Source organism: Ranitomeya variabilis, chromosome 3 (genome assembly GCF_051348905.1).
Source record: "Ranitomeya variabilis isolate aRanVar5 chromosome 3, aRanVar5.hap1, whole genome shotgun sequence".
NCBI lineage: Eukaryota > Metazoa > Chordata > Amphibia > Anura > Dendrobatidae > Ranitomeya > Ranitomeya variabilis.
The window spans coordinates 780946886-780973413 of NC_135234.1; the positions used below are offsets into that span (position 1 = coordinate 780946886).

The 26528-nt window shown below is 47.6% G+C and overlaps 1 protein-coding gene across 2 annotated transcripts in view; it reads left to right on the top strand.

Moving 5' to 3' along the window:
• LOC143817504 (polyunsaturated fatty acid lipoxygenase ALOX15B-like) overlaps nucleotides 1-26528 on the top strand; it is a 183743-nt gene that overhangs the window by 35883 nt on the left and 121332 nt on the right. For both annotated transcript variants that reach the window (XM_077298973.1, XM_077298974.1), the window contains exons 2-8: nucleotides 3464-3624; nucleotides 6680-6884; nucleotides 7119-7194; nucleotides 7286-7408; nucleotides 7784-7887; nucleotides 8490-8662; nucleotides 8745-8891. In XM_077298973.1, the coding sequence (XP_077155088.1) occupies nucleotides 3464-3624; nucleotides 6680-6884; nucleotides 7119-7194; nucleotides 7286-7408; nucleotides 7784-7887; nucleotides 8490-8662; nucleotides 8745-8891 (989 nt within the window). The remainder of the gene's footprint in view (nucleotides 1-3463; nucleotides 3625-6679; nucleotides 6885-7118; nucleotides 7195-7285; nucleotides 7409-7783; nucleotides 7888-8489; nucleotides 8663-8744; nucleotides 8892-26528) is intronic.

Genomic DNA, 26528 nt, shown 5'->3' on the forward strand with positions numbered 1-26528 from the left:
GCTATCCAGCAGGAAAAAAAACTACATCCAATAAATATCAAAAAATTTGGGAAAAATTTCTAGAGTTCTCAGGGCGACGCCTATCAACCACCACTCAGAAAGTCCCAATAAGGGAAGTCTTAGAGTTCATCCATAAAGGTCTGGAATGGGGGTTATCTACCAGAACCCTAAAGGTGCAAGTTTCGGCCTTAGTTGATCAAAAATTGGCTGATCACCCCTGGGTGTACAGGTTCATCCGAGCCTCCTTCACAGCCAGACCATTTAAACCTCGTCCAAAAGTTGCTCCCTGGGATCTAAATTTAGTGCTCCAGGCCTTAACTTCTCCTTCTTTTGAGCCTCTTAACTCCATCTCAGAAAAAACTCTAACCCTAAAAACGGTTCTGGTTGTCCTGACGTCGGCCCAAAGCATTAGTGAGATCCAGGTTATCTCTATTGATCCTCCATACACTACAATTCTGGAGGACAGAGTAATAATAAAAATTGACCCGGCCTTCTTACCGAAGGTCAATTCAAAATTCCATAGGGACCAGGAGATAGTTTTACCCTCATTTTGTGCCAATCCAAAATCCCAGGGAGAACAAACCTTTCATTGCCTTGATGTCAGACGTTGCCTATATCTGGAGGTGACAAAATTATGGCGTCAGTCTTCAGCCCTTTTTGTTTCCTTTCAGGGAGCAAACAGGGGTAAGAAGACCACGAAATCTACTATTGCACGCTGGCTCCGTATGGCTATTGCACTCTTACTCATCTGCAGGGCAATGCCTTCCACTAGGGGTGACGGCACACTCCACAAGAGCTATCGCCACATCCTGGGCGGAGAGGGCAAACGCGTCGATAGAACAAATTTGTAATGTGGCAGTATGGTCTTCACCCTCTACCTTCTTTCGCCACTATAGGTTGAACTTGGGGCTTTCAAGTCTTGCGTTTGGGAGGAAAGTCTTATCAGCTGTTGTCCCACCCTAGGAGTCTTCTTCTATTTTCTCACGTTAGGTGCCGTGGGGAAGGGAAAAAATGATAATTACTTACCGGTAATTTGATTTTCCAGATCCATGATGGCACCGTATTAATTCCCACCCTATCTTGGTGATGGTTGTGTGTTGCACAAAAAAAAAATATATAGATATGTACAGATGATGCAAAGCTAATGGGGAAATATAACTGCACCAAGTGACAGCCATGGAGATAAATGTAATCTACATTAAACCTGAACTAACAAAGCGGTTACCTTGCATACTTTGTTAACAAACTGAGGAGAGAGGTGCCGCCCCCATCTTTTATCTCCTATGCAGGTTTCCTGTTCCTAGGGGCTGGGACCATCTCTGACGTTTGGTGCCGTCATGGATCTGGAAAATCATGACGCACACTCCAGCACCTTCCGCAGACCAACCGCCAGCAGATTCACCGCTCAGACCCCCCCGCCTGCCTGCAGACCACAGCCCCGCCCACCCACACATCCCAGCACATGAGCGCAGCCGCCCAGCACACCCGCACATCCCAGCACATGAGCGCGGCCGGCCAGCAGATCCCCGCCCAGCCCACCCGCACATCCCAGCACATGAGCGCAGCCGGCCAGCAGACCCCAGCACATGGGAATGGCCAGCAGACCCCAGCCCCGCCCACCCACAGATCCCAGCCCATCCCAGCCCCGCCCACACATCCCAGCCCCGCCAACACATCCCAGCACAGCCCTGCAGCCCCCAGCGCCGCCCACAGCCCAGTCATTGTTGATGAGTGACTGCTGTCTGTGGAGGCTGGGTCACGCCTGCTGCTGACGTCACATCAGTTTCCAGAGTCTGGTAATTGACGTGACATCGGTGGAAATTAGCTGCGGCTGCAGCCTGGGGGTTACGTGACCCGGACTCAGCCGCCGCCATAGCGCCGCTCACAGGCGAAAACGGCAACATAAGGTATTTAGAAAATTCATTAGGGGCCCCGGGGGGATACATTGGGGGGTTAACTGGAAGTAGTGGACAACCCCTTTCATCATTGTGACCTAACGCTACTACAAAGGTACACGGAGTGTCCTGTGGTCATACTGTCTATGTACCAAATTTTACGCGCTTACTTAGTCGCTATTTCTTACAGCTTGTTTTTCCTTATCCTCCACTTTATCTGTAATAAAGGTAAAACCTCTTCTTGCTCTTTTCTTGGATATAGCCCTGTGACCTGGCTCCCTGAGCCTTCCACCCCTACACACCTGACTTACCGCCAGCTCCCCGTCTGGGATACCGGTGGTACTTGCTGCATTCTATGTATAATTGTACAATTCGTTTTCTTTGGCTCTTTGTCTATTTTTATCCGTGATGGGAACCATATTATCGTCTGATGTTACGTGTAACACTGTATATACTGGACATTAATGTTATTTATTTTCTGTTTTGTCTTATTCCAGCGATTATATGATTAAGGCTCTGCTCGCTTTCAACACTCATTATCCTATGTGTATGTCCACTACTTGTGCACCATATGTGCCTAGAGTGTGCGGTGCACTTCATATCTTCCAATATATTAGGGGCTTCTACAGCCCGTTACACCTGGACCTCGCTCCCGTAGTATACCAAGTGCGCGCCAACTTTCTTGTACTATTCTTTTATTATGATTAGGAGACCAGCAGCTCCTCAGGCTGAGCAGACAACTGATCTATAGAAAGCCATGGGTTTGAGCCTAGTGGCTAGGAAGAAGGGACTGTCACCTGGCATGTAACTACTGCATGGGCTGAGCCACATGGAAAATGGCTGTACACTATAATAAAGGCTCCCTCCTTGCAGGAGAATGACCGTAAATAGAAAAGCAAGGCAATGTCAACTTATTATAATAGCCAACTGCTCTAGTTAGACAACGAGAGAGTCCCATTAAGGTAACATGAAAGGAGAGCGTAAAGATGTTCTCAGCTTGTCTAAGCTTAATTTATTTATTTTTTTCTAGGGGAGTAACTATAATAGATATAGAGGTTGCAGTTGTACCTGGGCCTTGGAGCCCAAACTATCCTTGGCCCATAAGCAGAAAATACGAAGATCTGAGAATTGAGGGGCCGCACTGTTTTGCACTGGGGCCCACGAGCTTAGTTATACCACTGGTGTTCTATCCTTGTAGATCCATGTCTGAACAAGGCCCTTATGACTCCTCTCCAAACAAGCTCATTGATTCTCCAGTAACTCCTCCTTCAGGCTGTAATGTGCCAGGAAGCTACTTCTGAAAGCCAAACTACATCACTTTTAATAAAACCCAAAACGAAGCACAAAAATAAAAAAAAAACTTGAGCCTGTTTTTCCTTGAAGCTTAGACGTTCATATAACAGAACTGTGACTGCAGCCCTGGAGGTGACTAGTGAGCTGTAATTCTTTTGCGTCTGGTCAGACTCCTGCTACGTCTGCAGCGGCTGCTTTGTGGTCTTCTCATTAGTTTTCATGACTTCATACATGCGGGTCTCCTTCCAATGACCTCCAGTGTTATATATGTACAGGAGAGAAATCATCCACCGACAACATGGGGCGCTACAAGGTGACGGTGGCCACAGGAAATGATTTGCTCTCTGGGACGATTGACGCCATCTCCATTAGTCTTATTGGGGAGAAAGGAGAGAGCGCGAAGATGAAGCTGTCCCACTTGTGGCTCCATGGCACGGTGAGTGGCCTTGTATTACTATAGGGGTGTAGCTGGGTGGCCTTCCAATCACTGGTCTTGGTAAACATGGATCATGTTCCTGGGGCCCCTGGTGACTTTATTAAGACTTTCTTGGACTTGAAGCAGGCCCAGACCTTCAAAAAGTTGTCACTTTGGCTTTCTTCTAGCTGTTTGTGTTCAGAACCTTGGTTTGGAGGCTTTACTTCTGGTCTGGAGCTGGTGGAGGATCCTATATCAGATAAGGAGGCTGGCTCACCACAACTTTTTTTTTTTTTTGTCTAAAGGCCCCGTCTCACTAAAGGTACCTTCACACGAAGCGACGCTGCAGCGATAGCGACAACGATGTCGCTGGAGAGCTGTCACACAGACCGCTCTCCAGCGATCAACTATGCCGAGGTCCCCTGGTAACCAGGGTAAACATCGGGTAACTAAGCGCAGGGCCGCGCTTAGTAACCCGATGTTTACCCTGGTTACCAGCGTAAAATCTAAAAAAAACAAACAGCACATACTTACATTCACGTCCCCCTGCGTCCACTTCCTGACTGACTGAGCGCCGTACAGTGAGAGCAGAGCGGTGACGTCACCGCTGTGCTGCTTTCACTTTCACTTTGCGGCGCTGAGTCAGAGGAGGAAGCAGACTGCAGGGGACGCAATGTGAGTATGTGCTGTTTGTTTTTTTTACATTTTACGCTAGTAACCAGGGTAAACATCGGGTTACTAAGCGCGGCCCTGCGCTTAGTAACCCGATGTTTACCCTGGTTACCAGTGTAAAATATCGCTGGTATCGTTGCTTTTGCTTTCAAACACAACGATACACAGCGATCGGACGACCAAATAAAGTTCTGGACTTTATTCAGCGACCAGCGACATCACAGCAGGATCCTGATCGCTGCTGCGTGTCAAACGAAACGATATCGCTAGCGAGGACGCTGCAACGTCACGGATTGCTAGCGATATCGTTATAATGTCGTTTCGTGTGAAGGTACCTTAAGCGATTTACCAACGATCACGACCAGCGATATGACCTGGCCGTGATCGTTGGTAAGTCGCTGTGTGGTCGCTGGGGAGCTGTCACACAGACAGCTCTCTCCAGCGACCAACGATCAGGGGAACGACTTCGGCATCGTTGAAACTGTCTTCAACGATGCCGAAGTCCCCCTGCAGCACCCGGGTAACCAGGGTAAACATCGGGTTACTAAAGGCCCCGTCTCACATAGCGAGATCGCTAGCGAGATCGCTGCTGAGTCACAAGTTTTGTGACGCAACAGCGACCTCCATAGCGATCTCGCTATGTGTGACACGTACCAGCGATCAGGCCCCTGCTGCGAGATCGCTGGTCGTGTCGGAATGGCCTGGACCTTTTTTTGGTCGTTGAGGCCCCGCTGACATCGCTGAATCGGTGTGTGTGACACCGATCCAGCGATGTCTTCACTGGTAACCAGGGTAAACATCGGGTTACTAAGCGCAGGGCCGCGCTTAGTAACCCGATGTTTACCCTGGTTACCAAAAAAAACAAACACTACATACTCGCCTTTCGGTGTCCAGGTCCCTTGCCGTCTGCTTCCTGCTCTCACTGACTGCCGGCCGTACAGTGAGAAGTGAGAGCACAGCGGTGACGTCACCGCTGCGCTCTGCTCTCACTGTACGGCCGGATCTCAGTCAGAGCAGGAAGCAGACGGCAAGGGACCTGGACACCGAAAGGCGAGTATGTACTGTTTGTTTTTTTGGTAACCAGGGTAAACATCGGGTTACTAAGCGCGGCCCTGCGCTTAGTAACCCGATGTTTACCCTGGTTACCCGGGTGCTGCAGGGGGACTTCGGCATCGTTGAAGGCAGTTTCAACGATGCCGAAGTCGTTCCCCTGATCGTTGGTCGCTGGGGAGAGCGGTCTGTGTGACAGCTCCCCAGCGACCACACAGCGACTTACCAACGATCACGGCCAGGTCGTATCGCTGGTCGTGATCGTTGGTAAATCGCTTAGTGAGACGGGGCCTTAAGCGCAGGGCCGCGCTTAGTAACCCGATGTTTACCCTGGTTACCAAAAAAAACAAACACTACATACTCGCCTTTCGGTGTCCAGGTCCCTTGCCGTCTGCTTCCTGCTCTGACTGAGCCGCCGTACAGTGAGAGCAGAGCGCAGCGGTGACGTCACTGCTGTGCTCTCACTTCTCACTGTACGGCCGGGAGTCAGTGAGAGCAGGAAGCAGACGGCAAGGGACCTGGACACCGAAAGGCGAGTATGTACTGTTTGTTTTTTTTTGGTAACCAGGGTAAACATCGGGTTACTAAGCGCGGCCCTGCGCTTAGTAACCCGATGTTTACCCTGGTTACAAGTGAAGACATCGCTGGATCGGTGTCACACACACCGATTCAGCGATGTCAGCGGGGCCTCAACGACCAAAAAAAGGTCCAGGCCATTCCGACACGACCAGCGATCTCGCAGCAGGGGCCTGATCGCTGGTACGTGTCACACATAGCGAGATCGCTATGGAGGTCGCTGTTGCGTCACAAAACTTGTGACTCAGCAGCGATCTCGCTAGCGATCTCGCTATGTGAGACGGGGCCTTTACTGAGAAATATAAAAAATGGGATTGGCTTTGCTATTAAGACATTTGGCCACCACGCCACGAACTGTTTGACACGGCAAGTGCTTTCTGCACAGGCCTCAGGTGGAGCTTCCAAACCCTGACTAATGGATGGGCTGGAGATCTTGCACCTTTGGAAATAGTATTGTATATTAGTAGTTTAAGAATCCCTATCAGCACAAATAAGGAATCTTCTAGGTGTGGGCAATCCCTCTAAAATTTCAGTGGCTGGCTGCCAGGTCTCTATCTTTCATTGTTAGGAATTGTGTGCAATGACTAACTGGTTGTCCTGTGCAGAGTCAGGAGCTGTTGAGACCTCTCGCTAGCCAGTAGACCACGCTGTTCCAGACTGATGTAGATCCTCTATCTGGGTCATATGCACAGGAAGACTAGATGGATCAGTTGTCTAAAGCCAGTGACCCTGGTGATATTTATCCTAATGTGGGTCCATATTCTTTCTACCTGTCCAGGTGTGTGACTTTAATGTGACCATTGCGGAGGATGTCGGGGAGCTGCTGTCTGTGCGGCTCTACAAAGACACTCATGTGTTCCCAGTCGCGGATGCCTGGTACAGCCAGTATGTCCATGTCACCTCCTCTGATGGGAAGCTCGACTGCTTTCCTGTGTACCGGTGGATCTCTGGCCAGACTAACGTGGTAATCCCTCATGGTATAGGTGTGTAATCCTGGTTAGGTAGGCTTATTTACTGTGTTTCCTAATTCCATAATGGGTGGCTCCACACAGAGGCCGTAGTCCAACTGTCTGACTCGCCATGTTGGTCACCCCTCTGGCAATGCCCAATGCTGCCGTTGTGTGCGTTGCGGTATTGTATGGTGTTAATGCACACAATATGCAGCTTGGACAGTCCCTGTAAGAGCTGCTTCTTGGTGTGACCTGTTCTTGTTTCAGGTAGGATATTGGCCTCCAGCAATGACTGCATTCATCAAAGGACAGAAGAACTGGAGAAGAACAGAGAAGTTTACAAGTGAGTGACGGCACATACGCCTAACAGCAGGATGGCTATAGTTATGGAGGTACTCCAAGAACATGGCTAATTCTGATGTGTTGGTATACAGGTGGAAGCTGTACGCTCCTGGTTCCCCATACTGCATGGATGCAGCCAGCAATCATGATCTTCCAATGAATGAGCAATACTCCACACAGAAGGAAAGCCGCTTCCAGATCACAAAGATCATGGCGTAGGTTTTCAGTGACACCCAGAACCACTACCTCCACCCTATCCAGCATGTAGTATTGCAACATGGAGAAGTGGTCTTGTTTTGGTGGAGGTTCTGGGCTTAACCCTGCCACCGGAGCACGTCACTGCAGTGGTACCAGTGTCTGCTCCTGTATGTGATCCTTGGTGGGCCTCCACTGACCCTCAAGATGCTGATATAAAGGGTTAGTGTCCACTACATGGGTACAGCCATAAATGACCAACTTGTAGTAGATGGCCACTCTTCAGTGTTTATGATGAGAACCATGTCTGACTCTTATATTTTCCTATCTTAAACTTTTTTTTTTTTTCTCTCTTTCATTTCTGGACCTCTGCATTGGAAACTGCCTTCTTACAGAGGACTAGAAGTAGGAATAAAAGGTTTTACACAATGCACCAATTCCTGGAGAAGCCTGGAAGACATCAAGACCGTGTTTTACTTCAACAGAACCAAAACTTCAGGTGCTCACCACCCCTAACTCTCTGCTCCTGTCCTGGTGTGTTCTTTTTTTTTTTTTGTTGTTGTTTTTTTTTTCTCTCATTGTATTATCTTTGCTTTTTGAACCTCAGATCGAGTCTTGATTCTGCTGTCTCAACAATACTTTTTATTCATCTTAGACTCTTAATTTACTCGCATGTAGCATCAGCAAAAAAACAAACCTTCCCATCCTCTATAGAATGTCATTTCCACTTCAAAAAGCCAAGAAACATTTGCTACAGCAAATCCTAAAACACTGGGGTTTCAGGACCTGGACTCTTCCAAGATCAGGGAAAGATTGGGCTTGTGGCGGGCATAAAGAACTTCCAGAATGAAGCTCCTTCTTCATGGTTTGTTTCCCCCCCCTCCCATTTCCCTTGGGTCACATGGGTATTTAGGAACCTCATTCCTACTGTCACAGTAAATGGACTGGTGGGAACACGGTAATGAGGTATTTATGGGTGACGTCTTCTGGCATTTTAATGTCTCTCGTCATGTGGTCTGATACTAGTAGAAAGATGGTCATCCTGACCTGATGCTATCATATCATGATCCTCCATTTTTGACCAATTGTCATCTCCTCCAGATGATGTCTTAAGGATCTGGAATGAAGACTCCTTCTTTGGTTACCAGTGTCTGAATGGAGTCAACCCAATGGTTATAAAGAAATGCTCTAAACTGCCAGAGAACTTCCCAGTCAGTAGCAGCATGGTGGCCTCCTCTCTGGGGATCTCCACTGACCTTGATAAAGAGATGCAGGTGAGGAGCTGATCACCATGTGTATTAGCTTACAATGCGCCTTCCACTGTGAATTTTCTCCATATTTCCACTGATCTTGCAGAACGGCAATGTCTTCTTGATCGATTACAAGATCCTCCAGGGAGTTCCTCCTAATGCATCAATCAATGGCAAGCCGCAGTACCTGACTGCGCCCATATGTCTGCTGTGGAAGGACCCCCAGGACCAGCTGCTCCCCATCGCTATTCAGGTATTGTCCACTCACCCCAAACAAACTTGTGTCCTAGGGTTTTCAGTCTCATTCTTGGACCTCCTACACTTGAGAGCCGTCCATGTCCTTATGACAACAAGCCTTATGTTACTTGTCTCTACTCACCGCTCAACTAGTCAACCCTACACTGGCCCACCATGTTACTGGGGGTACCTGGTAAATGGCAATATCCTTGGTGACCAGGACAAAGTCTACAAATCTAACATGTGGCAATAACTCTGGAATGTTTCTCTATATCCCAATGATTTTAGTGTGTGGTTTATATATATATATATATATATATATATATATATATATATATATATATATATATATATATGTAATGTACCCCTTAACATATTGAACTGCTGTAAGGTAGCTTATTAACACTTCAAGTGCTTTTCAGTAAGGAAAGATGAATTTTGCCCACTCCTGAATAGGCCACTATAGCCAGCAGACTCTAGTGCCATGAATGGCCATCAGGACCACACAATCTGGGTACTGATGGTGTAGAGAAGCCCCCACACCATTAACCATCTGAATGCGCTAGTCACTATTGGTGGCAGCATCTAAGGGATTAAACTGCCATAGCCATCACCGATCGTGACTGATGTAGCAGGGTGTCGGCTACTGTGAACAGCTGCCACATTTTCACCTGTCGGAGATGCTACTCGCTTAGCTCTGGTCACCTTTGGTTGTATTGGTGGCCATTACCGCACAGGCAGCTCTGTGCTTCCTGGGTATTGATGTAGTAAGACAGTCTGCACCAACACTCGTTATACGTTCACTTGGCTCTTATACAGCTTGGAGGTTTATCACCTAATGTGCATTAGAGGGTGAAAAATAATTAACTGCATTATGTGCATTCAGAATCTGCTCATCCCTCTGGCTAAGAAATGGATCACCTTAAAGTTGCAGCATTTTGTGAATGAACCATTTCACGAGTTGAGATGTACAGACAATCTGAACACTAAAAGTTCATCCAGAATCCTGAAATCACATGGTCTTGTCTGAATTGCCATTTCGCAGACAATTCATCTTCCAGTCATAGAATGTCAAGAGTTGGAAGGGACCTCCTGGGTCATCGTGTCCAACCCCCTGCTCAATGCAGGAGTCCCTAAACCCCATCTCAGACAGATGTCTGTCCAGCCTCTGTTTGAAGACTTCCATTGAAGGAGAACTCGCCACCTTCTGTGGCCGCCTGTTCCACTCATTGCTCACTCTCCCTGTCAAAATGTTTTCTATTATCCAATCTGTAACCGTTCCTCATAGGACATACAACCCCTGGCAAAAATGATGGAATCACCGGCCTTGGAGAATGTTCATTCAGTTGTTTAATTTTGTAGAAAAAAAGCCGATCACAGACATGGCACAAAGCTACAGTCATTTCCAATGGCAACTTCCTGGCTTTAAGCAACACTAAAAGAATTCAAGAACAAAAAGTGGTAGTCAGTAATGGTTACTTTTTTTAACCAAGCATAGGGGAAAAATTATGGAATCACCCTGTAAATTTTCATACCCAAAAACACCTGCATCAAATTAGATCGACTCATTAGTCTGCATCTAAAAAGGAGTGATCACACGTTGGAGAGCTGTTGCACCAAGTGGAACAACCTGAACCATGGCTCAAACACGAGAGATGTCCATTAAAACAAAGGAGAGGATTACCAAACTCTTAAGAGAGGGTAAATCATTACGCAATGTTGCAAAGATGTTGGTTGTTCACAGTCAGCTGTGTCTAAAATCTGGAACAAATACAAATAACATGGGAAGGTTGTTAAAGGCAAACATACTGGTAGACCAAGGAAGATATCAAAGCTTCAAAACCGGAAACTTAAAGCAAGATGTCTCCAAAACAGGAAATGCACAACAAAACAAATGAGGAACAAATGGGAGGAAACTGGAGTCAACGTCTGTGACCAAACTGTAAGAAACCTCCTAAAGGAAATGGGATTTACATACAGAAAAGCTAAACGAAAGCCATCATTAACACCTAAACAGAAAAAAAACAAGGTTATAATGGGCTAAGGAAAAGCAATCGTGGACTGTGGATGACTGGATGAAAGTCGCATTCAGTGATGAATCGCGAATCTGCATTGGGAAGGTGATGATGCTGGAATGTTTGTTTGGTGCCGTTCCAATGAGATTTATAAAGATGGCTGCCTGAAGAGAACATGCAAATTTCCACAGTCATTGGTGATATGGGGCTGCATGTCAGGTAAAGGCACTGGGGAGACGGCTGTCATTACATCTTCAATAAATGCACAAGTTTATGTTGATATTTTGGACGCTTTTCTTATCCCATCAATTGAAAGGATGTTTGGGGATGATGAAATCATTTTTCAAGATGATAATGCATCCTGCCATAGAGCAAAAACTGTGCAATTATTCCTTGAAAATAGACACATAAGATCAATGTCATGGCCTGCAAATAGTCCGGATCTCAATCCAATTGGAAATCTTTGGTGGAAGTTGAAGAAAATGGTCGATGACAAGGCTCCAACCTGCAAAGCTGATCTGGCAACAGCAACCAGAGAAAGTTGGAGCCAGATTGATGAAGAGTCCTGTGTGACACTCATTAAGTCCAGGCCTCAGAGACTGCAAGCTGTAATAAAAGCCAGAGGTGGAGCAACAAAATACTAGGGATGGGTTGGAGTGATTGTTTGTTTTCGATTTTCATGATTCCATAATTTTTTCCTCAGAATTGAGTGATTCTGTCGGGGTCGTAACGACAATATACCCTCATTCACCAGTCATTCCAAATTACAGTGTGTGCAGGGCATCTAGTACCGAGTAAAAATGATTCAGGCACGCAGCTGATTCAATTTTAGCTGATGTCCGTGCGTCCACTTATGTCAACAGCGGTACAGCAACTACGTTTATTTCCAAAAACACAGTACTATTGTTCTACAAAAAAGGAATGCAATAGGCGGGGTTTAAGCAGTATATGTCTAATATTCAGTCCTTTCTGATTTGTCTTGGTGTGTCCTCCTTTCCTCGCATTCCAGAAGTTTCAATTTCAGAAGAAATGATACTTTTTCCTCAGAGACGAAAACTAGGGTAAAGGTGAATATTGGTAGCCATCTTAAATAGTTATATCTGCAAGCATAGGAAAAACTTATTGTTTCACAGTATAAAAGTATAGCAGTACAAAAAGAGTATAAAGATATATATATTTTCACCTTGACAATCCCCCCTAAACACTAAGTTTTTCCCTTAAAGAAAGATCCTTTGAGACTGTCCATGTGATGGGAAAGGGGAGGTGGATTTCTTCATCCAGACACCTCAGAAGCTCTCCCCTAACGAGAGGCCTCCAGGCAGCTGAACCCTTCACTATCCTCACATGGAGTTCTCCCGCTGTCCCTAAACTAGGTCTCTTAGTATCATCTGAGAATAGGGGGTTTTGTCTACTCTCTTGAGGGGGACATACTTAGAGATCTCCCCTGGATCAGTACCATCGTACTCTGGTGGGTCTACTTCTTGATTGAGGAAGGTGCCAGTCGGAGTTGCCTTGGCAATAACCTTTTTGTACAAGGGAATAACACAACAGAGAATTATCGATCCAATTACAAGGAGGGCAATCAGTACCAGACAAGCCTGTTGAAGGAATCCCTTGAGCCCACCCAACCAGCCGGAAAAGAAAGATGTGTCTACTCCGGCATTAGTTTTCAATTCTGCTGCTAACCCAGTTATCTTTTTGAGGGCTATCATGGTTTTTCCATTCACTCCAGAGTTCTGAGGGATATAGGTACAACATTCTTCTCCTACCATCCCACAAACTCCTCCTTTTTCAGCTAAAATCATATCAAGGGCTAGTCGGTTTTGAAGAGTCATTCTAGTGTTAGGGCCCAATTCCTCAACTATACCCTGGAAGGCATCTTGGCTAAAATTGACAAATCTTTGTTCTCTGTAATATATATAATTGATCCATTCTACATTTTTATTACTCTGCACCTGTGGGATTATAGAAGCAAAGCCGGCATAAATCTGGTTCTGGGCTTTAAACTGGTCAGGCACCCCCCTTGGCACCCCAATGGCATCAATATATACTAGTGGATCTTCTTCATAACTCATGTGGAGCTGATCAAGGCTTCTCCTCTTTCTGGTAGGTTCATCAGGTATCTTTGGATCCCAAGGTAAAATCTTGAACTGCATGGCTAGTTTAACAAGGGTGCATTGGCCTATCCAGGCATTAGGCAACCTAGGATGGAGCTTACCATCTCCACATAACCAATAAATATCGTACATATATTGTGTATGTTTAATTAGCAAATCAGTATCTAGAGTGCTGTTCTCCTTGCAGAAACCTGTCTCGAAGATCCCTACTGGTGTACCTGTGGTGTCATGGGAATTATAGCAGGTGTAATTGTCAGCTAATACGGTTACTTCTCCTGGGACCTTTAGTTTGGGTTTCTCATGAATTAGTGGGACATAATCTGGGCAATCAGTGGACTTCAGACCTTTCAACAGATTCATGACACAGGCAGTGGTGTTGTCATCAGGAAAAAGCAATGCATGTGTGTATAAGTGTGTATTCGCAGCAGCACAAGCAATACATCCTACAGAGATATTCTGAACTTTTACATTGTATCTCACCCATTCTAACCACAGGTTTTTCCTTGGGGCTGTTTGTGTTTCTGTGGAGAAAACCTCTTGCCAACTGAGACCTGGAATGGGGATCACTTCATTAACTATATTTTGCAAACGCTCACCTGGGCCTGTTTTAGCTGTACTGGTAACAGGGGCCTTGGTTGGTTTGGAGTTAATATCCCGGAGCTGTATGTGGCCTAAGTTCCCATAGGGTCCACTACTAAATACATAATTATAATGTCTTCCCAGTACAAACGTCTGCAGATCAGCAGATTGGGGGCTTTCAAGATTCAGGAGGAGGGGGTGACAGCTTCTACCCCATTTACAGCCCCTAAGTGGTTGCAGAAGGGCTGTTAGATGCATTCTCTCACGAAGACTCCTACCCGTCCCATCCTTAGGGAACGTGGCTTCGCTAGGTTTATATCCCCAATCATCTCCCGTATTCCAGGCAGCATCTGTCCAATAATAACAATTATCGTTGTCATGTCTGGTAACACATATATAAAACTGGATGATTCCCTCTACCACCCGTCCAGTCTCGGGGCACTTGACTACATTGCAGAAATCAAATCGCCAGATATTCACCGGGGCTGTCAGGTTTACCCAGAGAATAGTGGGACCAGAATTCTTATTTACAATAGGGGCCGAAGAGGTAGGGGCGAGGATGGCCCTCAGCCCCAGGACCAAAAACAACAGCAACATTTCCCTTCAGTCACTACTGTGACTAAACACTGGTTCGGTCTCTCTTACAGTGTGAGGCGTGGATCCAGGTGCTCTTTCCTTTAAATTTTACTGCGGTGGGGGTGACCAGGATCACCGTGTGAGGTCCTTCAAATCTTGTCTGGAGACAATCTCTGCGCACAAACTTTTTCACATACACCAGGTCTCCTGGCACAAAGGGATGGTATCCAGGAACCTTGTCTGGGTCTGGAAGAGAACTGAAGACAGTTAAATGCACTTTGGCAAGGTGTCCATGTGAGGCCTGCACATAGCTAGTCAAGTCCTGGTACTTGAGTTGCAACTGTTGTGGAAAGAAACATTCAAGATTGGGGCCCCTGCCAAACAGAATCTCATACGGTGACAGTCCTGTCTTCCTGTTTGGGGTATATCTTACTGAAAACAAAGCTAGAAGAAGGCATTCTGTCCATGGTTTACCAGTCTCTGCCATTGCCTTCTGGATTTTAAGCTTAAGAGTTCCATTTAGTCTCTCCACTTTCCCACTGCTCTGCGGATAATATGGAGTATGCAATGCTTGACTTACCCCCAGTGCTGCCATTACCTCTGACATGATCTCTCCAGTAAAATGGGAACCCCGATCGCTTTCAATGACTTCAGGAACTCCATACCTGCATATGATCTCAGCCATCAGTTTCTTCACCGTTGTCTTAGCCGTAGCTTTGGCAACTGGGTAGGCTTCTGGCCAACCTGAAAATAAATCAATGCAGACCAACACATACTCATACGTCCCTACCCTAGGCAACTGAATATAATCAATCTGCAGTCTCTGGAATGGGTAAAGGGGCCGGGGAGTGTGTTTGGATGGAGTTTTCACTGTCCTACCCTGATTATGTGTGGCACATATCATGCAGCTCTGTACCTGCCTTTCTGCGCAGGTGTAAAACCCGGGGGCAATCCATTGTTTCTGTAGGGTGTCACACATGGCCGTCTTCGAGTGGTGCACATTCCCGTGCAGAACCTGTGCCATCATTGGGTACAGTACCTGTGGTAGGCAGACCTTTTCACCCCTCCCCCATAGCCCAGTGACGGTATCAGAGCAAGCCCCTATCTTTTGCCACCTATTTTTCTCCTCCTTACTTGCTTGTTCTTGTAACCGGGCTAAGATGTCTTTCAACACAAGTGGAGATGGTGGGGTGTCTAGGTGATGTACTCTAGAGGCCACAGGAGTGCTTGCTGCTTTCTTGGCAGCCTGGTCTACCAGTGCGTTACCCTTTGTCCGTCCATCAGTGCCTTTGGTATGTGCCTTTACCTTTATAATGCCTGCTTGGGTGGGAAGCTGTAGTGCATTCATAAGTTGCTGGACTGCCTCAGCATGTTTAAAGGGGTGGCCATTTGCTGTCAGGAAAGCCCTGGCTCTCCAGATAGGCCCATAACCGTGTGCAATGCCAAAAGCATACGTGGAATCAGTGTAGATATTTACAGTCTTACCTTCTGCTAGTTTGCACGCTTCTGTGAGCGCCTTGAGCTCTGCTTCTTGTGCAGACATATGAGCTGGCATTGACTCTGCCTTGATTATCTCATGTTCTGAGACCACAGCATATCTGGTACAGAAGCGTCCTCGGTCATCTTGGTGACGGGATCCATCTACAAAAAGCTCAAAATCAGCATTAGAATAGGCACACTAGAGACCAGCCGTTTCCTGAGACATCAATTCTAGACAATCATGTGGTTTGGAAACCTAATCTTGTTCCTCTGGATCCATTCTAGAAAGAAAAAGAGTGTCCTTTTCATGTCACTTACTCCTCCCCCCTTTGGATCCATAGGAACTATGAGAACATACCTCCCAACTTTGGAGGAAGGGAAAGAGCGACAAAGTCAGCGGCGTGCGTAGCGCGCCGCGGCAAATTTTAAGCCACACCTCTGACCACACCCATTTCACAACTAGCCACGCCCCAACCACACCCATTTAGCACTTCTGATCACAATGTTCGTAAACAATAATTATAAACAAAAAAATATGGCCACACACGACGCTCCACACTGTACAATGGCCACACACGACGCTCCACACTGTACAATGGCCACACACGACGCTCCACACTGTACAATGGCCACACACGACGCTCCACACTGTATAATGGCCACACACGACGCTCCATGCTGTACAATGGCCACACACGACGCTCCATACTGTATAATGGCCACACACGACGCTCCATACTGTACAATGGCCACACACGACGCTCCACACTGTACAATGGCCACACACGACGCTCCATGCTGTACAATGGCCACACACGACGCTCCATACTGTACAATGGCCACACACGAGACTCCATACTGTACAATGGCCACACACGACGCTCCACACTGTACAATGGCCACACACACAAGACTCCATACTGTACAATGGCCACACACGACGCTCCATACTGTATAATGGCCACACATGACACTCCATACTATATAATGGCCACACATGACGCTCCATACTGTATAATGGCCACACATGACGCTCCATACTGTACAATGGCCATTGGCCACATTATGCTCCATACAGTATAATGGCCCCACACAATGCTGGGTGCAGTATAATGGCCACACATGGTTACCCCACCCCCATCATTGCCTTCTCCATCACTACACACAGACACTTTTCACCGCGCTCCCTCGCAGCAGCCGGCAGCTTCCACTCCCACGGCGCTGAATGGTGTCATCCAGCTGCGCTGCTGACTGCTCACGTCGCTGCAGCTGTGATACGCCACTGATAAAGACCTCCGTGTCTCCTGTGCCAGTCAGTGTCAGAGCGAGGAGCAATATCTGCTCCGATCCAACACAGCCAGCGTCCGCTCCGTACACCTCGTACACATGCGACTCCGCTCCATACACCTTGCACATGCGGCTCCGCTCCGTACACACACGGCTCTGCTCCGGACACCTCATACACACACGGCTCCTCCCCATACACCTTGTACACACACTGCTCCACTCCATACACCTCATACACACACGCCTCCGCTCCGTACACCTCATTCACACACGGCTCCACTCCATACACCTCATACACACACGCCTCCGCTCCATACACCTCATACACACACGCCTCCGCTCCGTACACCTCATTCACACACGGCTCCACTCCGTACACCTCATTCACACACGGCTCCACTCCGTACACATTGCATATACTCCGTATACCTTGCACACACATGGCTCAGCTCCATACACCTTATACACACGCGGCTCCGCTCCGTACACCTTGTACACACACGGCTCCGCTCCGTACACCTCATACACACACGGCTCCGCTCCATACACATTGCACACACTGCTCCACTCCGTATACCTTGTACACACATGGCTCTGCTCCGCTCCGTACACCCCGTACACACGGCTCCATACACGTCTTACACACACGACTCTGCTCCATACACCTTTCACACGCTGCTCCGATCCATACACCTTGTACACACACGGCTCTGCTACATCCACACTGTAAACACCTCCTGACCTCATACGGCCGTCTCTCTGCCTCAAAAAGGGGGTTGTTCAGGACTGTTACAATAATGACCTATCCTATGGGTCACACCAGAGTTATACGCTCTCATGTAAGAGAATAAGGTCGATCATGCGAATGACACTTTGATCAGTCCATTCTGTGAAAATTGAACTGCACTCAGATGCCATCCGAGTGCAGTCCGATGTTTCCAACAGACTCATTGACTTACATGGTTGAGTGCCATCCAAATATTGAATCAAACTCTGGCGTGAGGTGACTTTTTGCTTGGACCTGCTGTGTCCAAGGAAAGAAAAAAATTAAAGTCGGATGTACACGACCCCATATTAACTAACACTGGTCCCAATGCGATCCAATGTTCTGTGGAAAATACGGATCTGTGCATGAGCCCTTATGATAGGTCATCAATACCTGATCATTGGGGGTGCACGCCCAGAGCCGCACAGCACAGCGCCGTCATCTCTAATGCTACGTTCACATTTGCGTTGTGCACCGCAGCGTCGGCGCCGCAGCGCACAACGCAAACAAAAACGCGGCAAAACGCACGCTAAAACGCTGCGTTTTGCGCCGCATGCGTCCTTTTTGGCCGAAAGTTGGACGCAAAAAAAATGCAACTTGATGCGTTTCTTGCATCCAACGCTTGCGGCCATGCGGCGCAAAACGCAGCACAACGCATGTCCATGCGCCCCCATGTTAAATATAGGGGCGCATGACGCATGCGGCGACGCTGCGGCGCCCGCCGCTAATGTGAACGTAGCATAACAGTGGCTGCACCGCCCGCGATCAGAACACTGTGCTCTGCAGCTCCGCACTTAAGGTTGCAGCAACAGTTTATCGACAGGGCTACCCCCACCAATAAGATGACCTATCTCAAAGATTAATGTCCTGGACAACCCCTTTAATCTTGTACAACTCCCAGCAGGCATTGCTGCTACATATACTGCAGGGAATGGTAGACTGGAACAACAGCATGTAAAGTGTGGAGAAAGTGAAAGCAGCATCTCCATGGGTCAGCTGACTCCCCCATTAATAACACTGTATAATAGAGCTCTCCATACTATAGAGGGACACGGCCCTGGACTTCTCACCGGGAGGTGAGCAGCAGCGTCCATCTCCTCACCGCACACTGATGTGTGAGTCATCCACCGGCTCCTCTCCTGCAGGTAGATGCAGCCATGTTCCCTCTTCAGGGAAGCAGGGGGCAGGTCTGCTCCACTGTCATGACGCAGCTGGACGGGACATAGAGAACAGCGCCGGCCTCCAGCAGCCCGAATCGCTGCTAAGTGACCGGCCGGGGGCACTGGAAGACTCAGTCAGGAACATGAGGAAGAGGCGTGGCCTAACACAAGGGGGCGTGTGACGGCTGCTTCTGTTGTCTGCGGGGAAGTCGTGTCCCGTGCGGGACCGCGGGGAAAACCAGCAAAACCGGGAAAGTCCCGCACAATGAGGGACGGTTGGGAGCAATGCGAGAAGAGTAGCAGGGTTCAGGACAGTGCACCTTTCCAAAGTCACATTAGTAGGCATGAGAATAGCACACCGAAGTCGCAGCTGTCTGGCCATGGACATGTGGCCAGGTTGTACTTGGTTAGGGATACTATATACATCGTGTGGGGTGTGGACCATCAGTGGGTGATCCAAAACAATCTCTGAAGACTTGTGTAGCAACAGCTGGACAGACAACACAGCCCAAACACATAAGGGACTTCCTCTTGCCACCGTATCCAGGCGGCCACTATAATAAGCAACAGGTCTCTGTATTTGCATCTCGTAAGTCTTTGGTCATACCGTCAATGAATGTATTTACCAATACTTTATCATCAAGTGGGTTTACTGGACTGTACTCCATGTCTTCCCATTTCAGCTGTAACTGTCCAAAATACATCTCTACACTCTCTCCTTTGTCACATCTGTATGTGTCTTAATTATGTGTCCTAGCAAGTCACCTGTTTTTGTGCTCACTAACTACCTAGGCCTGCCCAGGTACACTTATACGTCCATCATATTGTCTTTATCTGAAAAATGGGAAAGGTTGGTTCTCAGGGTCAGCCAATTGTTTTTGTGTAGCTAGCTAGTCAGGGGGCCTCCAAGGATAATACTCCTGTATCTGTTTTACCCTACCTGATGTGGTTGGTTCTCTGGTGGTGGGGCGTGACATGACATGCTGGTCTACAGCTCCTTCCCAAAAGGATTACTGTCAGCCTACTCCCAGAAGTTAATGTCCCCACTATCCACCAACCACAATCCTGTGTCAGCTTCTTATATCACTACATGTGATCTTGTCTGGACAGGATTCAGTGAAATTCTCTTAGGTCGGGTTGCAGCACGGGTCATACAAGTATTTCTCCAGTCTGGATTTGTCTGACCACAGTCCATCTGTCTTACCTGGGTCTCTGGTTATACAAAGGTATGACCGTAGCAGTAATGTGTCAGTCATAGTCGGACTTTTAAGTATCAAAACATTCATAATACACCTTACTTTCGTCCTGCTGCACTCTCTCAGACACCATTTATTCACTTGCTATATCAATCACTCAACTTGAAGCAGGTGAATCCTTTACCAATCTTTCAATTACACTGATAATCAAACAATCGCTTACAAGTTTCCTTCTAAAACTAAACACTAGATTTCACTTTCAAATTTCCAGATTATAATATTTCTTTGTACTTCAAAACAATATTGTCGCTTTAAACAAAACACAAATCTACCAGCGCGTACTCTACACCAAGAAAATACAGAGAGACTGAAAAGCGCAGGCACATACCCCCTCCCTACCAGAAACACGTAGATAAGAAAAATCACAGCATTCCTCAGCGAGTCAGCACAGAAGGGAGAATGCAATAGCCCAGCTCCATGCCCCCCCTTTCTCTGGCACACAGCACTGATAAGAGCTCCGTATCTTCTACACAGTAACACAGTAACAAATTGCAGCAGTTTTCAGACTTAATTTCTACAAAACTTTCCTATGATCCTCCGTGGTCTGGGCGGAGCCCCAAGGACGGCCCGCCCCACACACACAGCAGGTTTCCACCCAGGTTGGATTCTACACGCCACAAACAGGACACACCCATGCTTCCAGAGACCTCGTCCCACCGCCATTATAGGGCGGTGGCTGGGACTGCGTTTTCATCATCAGTGGCGCGGCGGCCATTTTACAATCTGTGAGATTACAGTTCAAAGACATTTTATAACCAAACACGGGTTCTGCATTCTCTGATCCTCCCTCTCCATCAACCTCTTTCCATCCTTCATTCTTCAAGCCTCACGCAACTCGCAGATGAGCTTGCGCTTGTTCTAAGAATCCTTTATCTTTCAACATGCCCCTTTTATTTTCTATGAGATTGTGCCACATAGACGGCTGCAATCTCCCTGACGAGGGCAATCCTACATGTTTGTACAACCTCTCAACATTCTTGACTGCCTTCTTGCCCTCCTGTGACTCTACTATTGTCTTGACTTCCACGGCATCCTCATCTAACTTGTGGGGCACGGACTTCTTCTGCTTTAAGAGATGCAGCATGACTCACAGAATACTATGGCCTTCTGCAGTAGACCACTGGCAGCGATATCAACACTTTGTTCTAAAATACGGAGCCTCTCGCTCAACGTATTAGGAAAAGAGCCTCACGCTCAATGTTTCCTGTCTGTCCCTAACCTGAACAACAGTGATTAACAGACTATCCTGCCACGATATTCCAAACCGTTGGGAGGCGGTCTCCTAGTGAGAGCCCTCCACAAAAATTCTGGTGGTCCCGTACGGAGCGTCTTAATTACCTGTTTCTGGTGGTCCCGTACGGGGCGTCTTAATTACCTATTTGTACTCAAAATTCTGGTGGTCCCCCACTTGGGACGTCTTAATTACCTGTTAGTACAATATCACAGAGGCTGCGTCTCCTATCCCTTTCTCTCAGCCGCCCCACAATCTACAACTTGTTCAATTTATCACTCCACTTCACTACTAGACAATAGTCACGGGTAGGGTGGTTGAACGGAGTACAATGACCGGTGGAGGAGGTGTGGTGTACACGAGGACGCCCAGGATGCGACGTCTCTCAGTTGCTGGTTCAGAGCGTGGCACAGGATCGCGCTCGGTCTCACCACTCGACCGGTCACCTCTCGGACCCAAGGAGACCACAGACAAACCAATAACGGCTGAGACACTAGCAAGTGTGACACATACAGTGTATATGATCGCCACTTACCGTGTTCGGAGGGTGATCAGTCTTCGAGGTCAGCCAGTATGGGTATCATCCACGGACATCCAGGGATGGGTCCAGGGGGTCTCGGATCGCTGGCCACGCCCCACGTTGGTCGCGCCAAATTGTCGGGGTCGTAACGACAATATACCCTCATTCACCAGTCATTCCAAATTACAGTGTGTGCAGGGCATCTGGTACCGAGTAAAAATGATTCAGGCACGCAGCTGATTCAATTTTAGCTGATGTCCGTGCGTCCACTTATGTCAACAGCGGTACAGCAACTACGTTTATTTCCAAAAACACAGTACTATTGTTCTACAAAAAAGGAATGCAATAGGCGGGGTTTAAGCAGTATATGTCTAATATTCAGTCCTTTCTAATTTGTCTTGGTGTGTCCTTGCGAATCCTCCTTTTACCCTTCGCCACGACAGCACCCCACATGAGAGAGAGAGGGATCCGCCCATAGGAACAGGAAACCTACAGAATAAAAGGAGGCGGTCCCCTCTCCTCCTCAGTTTAGGTTTCCTGTTTCTATGGGAACCCGAAGTACCTGCAGTTCAAGAGGATTCCTGGGCCATGCACCCGCCTGCGTCAGTCTCCGTGGGAACGGCAGGGGCTGCGGTGCCAGAAGCAGCGGCGGGGGAGCCACTGTTTGCAGCCTCCCCCTCGTCTGGTCGTCGCCATGGTCCGGGTTCGGTGCCGCTGGTCCGCCCGGCTCCATGAGGACGCGCGCGCTCAGCGGCCGGCTTTTTATCCAGCAGCCGCCGCATGGTAAGGAGGAGCGGCGCGTCTAACCCGGAAGTCGCTGGAGCACTTCCGGGTTGGGTCCGGGGAGGCAGGAGATTCAGCGCCAAATTTAAAAGTGCAGCGCTAGCGTCGGCCGGTGTGTGTAAGTATGGCTTCACCGGCCGATGTAGCGCACTTGCCTGTAACAGAGCGGTCTCCCAGCAAGGAGACAAGCGCCAGAAGCAGCACCAAAAGTGGGGATCGATCTCAGGAAAAGCGATCTGCCACCAAACAGAAGGATCTTTCATCAAAAAATCCGCCTCCAGAACCGGTACCTGTCAGCTTCACTGGGTGAGTTTTTAAAAGAGTCTCTTCCCATATGCTGATATATGTTCCTCCTGTATCCCCTTCCTCTAGACTAAGAAAAGGACACATAAAACCAAACACAGAGAATGTGCCTTATGTTTACAACCCCTCCCGGACTCATATACAAAGAGATTATGTGCAGAATGCATCATACTAACTTTACGGCAGGAAAACGTAATGACTCCGTCTGACGTTAGAGCCATAATACGCGAAGAAATGCAGGGTCTGGCGCATACAAGTAGCACCAGTACCCGTCAGCCTAGCCGGTCCCGATCTCCAGCGAGCTCGGAGTCAGAGGTAGTACAAAAATCCTCTGACGAAGAGGAATCTCAGCCAAGTTCATCAGAATATGAAGGAGGGCTTTGTCTACCAAATAGCAGCGTAGACAATGTAGTAAAAGCCGTCAGAAGCACGATGGGGTGCCCAGACGAGAAGGGAAAGAAGTCAGCTCAGGACATCATGTTTGCGGGGTTAGGACAGAAAAAACGGAGGTCCTTCCCCGTCATACCCACAATTAAAGAGCTAGTTAAAAAGGAGTGGGAAAAACAGCATACAAGAGGATTCTTACCATCCTCTGCTAAGAGACGCTACCCCTTCAGTGACGAAGAACTTAATTCTTGGCAAAAAATACCAAAAGTGGATGCGGCAGTGGCCTCAACTTCTAAACAGTCGGTCTTGCCTGTTGAGGACTCGGGGACTCTGACTGATCCCTTAGACCGAAAGGCAGAAGCCTTGCTTAAGAGGTCATGGGAGGCTAATACGGGGGCATTCAGGCCAGCCATTTCTGGCACCTGTACTGCAGGATCGCTGCTAGTATGGACAGAGCAGCTGGAGGAACAAATTAGAGGTGGAGCTTCGAGAAATACAATTCTACCGAAAATCCCTCTAATGAAAGAGGCAGTAGCGTTTCTAGCTGATGCCTCTGTGGACTCGCTACGCCTAACAGCCAGGTCAGCCGGCCCAGTGAACACAGCCCGGCGAGCACTCTGGTTGAAAAATTGGAAAGGGGACGCACAGGCCAAAGCAAAACTTTGTGCGATCCCCTGCCAGGGTGAGTTCCTATTTGGGAAAACTCTGGATGAGCTCTTAAACAAAGCAGGAGAGCGGAAGAAGGGCTTCCCTAACCAGTATCTTCCCTCTTACAGGAGAGCCTTCAGGAGACGCCCCTTTACCAGGAACAAACCTGCTGAGCAAAGGGAGCGCTGGGAGACAAAGGATCCAAAACAAAGAGGTGCTCTGTTTTCCGGATCCTATAACCAAAAACGTAACAAATACCGTTAATTATGAAGTAGGCGGTAGATTAAAATATTTCTTTTCTAAATGGAAGCTGATAACATCTAGTCATTGGATTCTGGACATTATTGAAAACGGATTAAAATTAGAATTTGATAGAATCCCTTGGGATTCTTTTATAGTAACATCTCCAAAAGGACGACAACAGCAAGAAGCTCTAGAATCACAGATCCTGTCGCTTCTATCTAAAAAAGTATTGATAGAGGTTCCCCGGGGTCAAGAAAGGAGGGGGTTCTATTCCCCTCTATTCTTGATCAATAAGCCGGATGGTTCATTTAGAACCATCATAAACCTTAGAAAACTAAATTCCTTTTTGCGTAACCATACTTTCAAAATGGAATCCATTAGTTCTACCATCAAACTTTTGTTCCCTAGGTGTGTCATGGCCGGGATAGACCTAAAAGATGCATACTATCATCTTCCCATACATGCCGAACACCAGCAGTATCTAAGAGCAGTCACCATGGAGGGACAGGTTCGTCACTTTCAGTATGTAGCAATGCCATTTGGGCTTTCTATGGCCCCCCGCATCTTTACAAAAGTGATATTAGAGGTGATGGCTTATATGCGCCAACGGGACACTTTGATAATGCCCTACCTGGATGACTTTCTAGTGGTAGGAGATTCTGTTGCTCAATGTAAAATGTGGTTGTCTAACACGATCTCATCCCTGCAGGAGTTGGGTTGGATCGTCAACTTCGAAAAGTCCAGACTGAATCCAGACACTACTCAAATGTTTCTAGGGATCCAGCTAGACTCCGTAAGTCAAAAAAGCTTCCTCCCGCATTCAAAGAAAATGACTATACAGTCAAAAGTGTCAGAAGCAATAAGAAACCCATACATGACACTAAGAAAGGCTATGTCCTTACTAGGATCATTGTCCTCATGTATCCCGGCTGTACCATGGGCTCAATTCCATACCCGCCAATTACGGTACGAAGTATTGTCAGTCCAAGGACGAAAAGGACACCTGGAGAGTAAACTAACTCTCTCTAGGGATGTCATAGAATCTCTGTCCTGGTGGCTAGATATGGGACACCTTTCAGGGGGTGTACCTTGGATAATAGATCCATCCAGAATAATTACTACCGACGCCAGCCCTACGGGGTGGGGTGCGCACATGGAAGATAATGTGGTCCAGGATACCTGGAATCGGGCAGAATCATCATGTTCTTCAAATTGGAAAGAATTAACAGCGGTAGAAAAAGCCTTAAATTATTTTCTTCCACAGATTCAAGGGACACATGTAAGAGTCTTCTCAGACAACTCCACCACAGTGGCCTATGTAAACCGTCAGGGCAGTACACGGTCAGGAAGTCTGATGACCATCGCAGGAGAGATCTTCCAGTTCGTAGAGACTCATCTTGCGTCCCAAACAGCCCTACACATCAGAGGAGTAGAAAATACCAAAGCGGACTACCTCAGTCGAAACATGCTACGCCAGGGAGAATGGTCCTTAAACAGAGATGTGTTCAGAGTGATATCGAGAGCATGGGGAATGCCTCAGATAGATCTATTTGCCACAAGAGGCAACAGACGGGTAGAAAGATTCGCTTCCCTGAACTCCATAGATCATCCAGACATGCTGGACTCTCTACACCATCCTTGGAACTTCAAACTGGCATACGCCTTTCCTCCAATGTCTCTAATTCCGCTAGTGATCAGGAAGATCAGGAGGGAGCAAGCAAGGGTAATCCTCATTGCACCCTTCTGGCCAAAAAGACCGTGGTTCTCCTGCCTCCAGAGCATGTGTCTATGCGATCCATGGATTCTCCCATTGGACAAGGGACTACTGTTCCAGGGGCCTTTTTTCCACCCGCAAGTGAAAGGGCTTCACTTGACGGCGTGGAACTTGAGCGGCAATTATTAAGTTCAAGGGGTTTCTCAGAACAGCTAGTAAACACCCTGCTACTAAGTAGAAAAAGATCTACCACCCTGATATATAGCAGGGTATGGAAAAAATTCTTAAACTTTCATACAATACCGTTCACTAAGCAGGTCCCGGTAACACCTATTCTAGAGTTCCTACAAAAAGGTAGGGAATTAGGTTTATCGGTAAACACCTTAAGAGTCCAAATCTCAGCATTAGGAGCCCTATATGGATGTAATGTAGCAGCTGATAGATGGGTCTCCAGATTCATTAAGTCTTGTGAACGAAGTAATCCAGTACACATTCCCCGTCTACCTCCGTGGGGATTTAAATCTAGTACTAGAAGCCTTAACCAGCTCCCCATTTGAGCCACTAGATTCGATACCTTTAAATGTCCTCA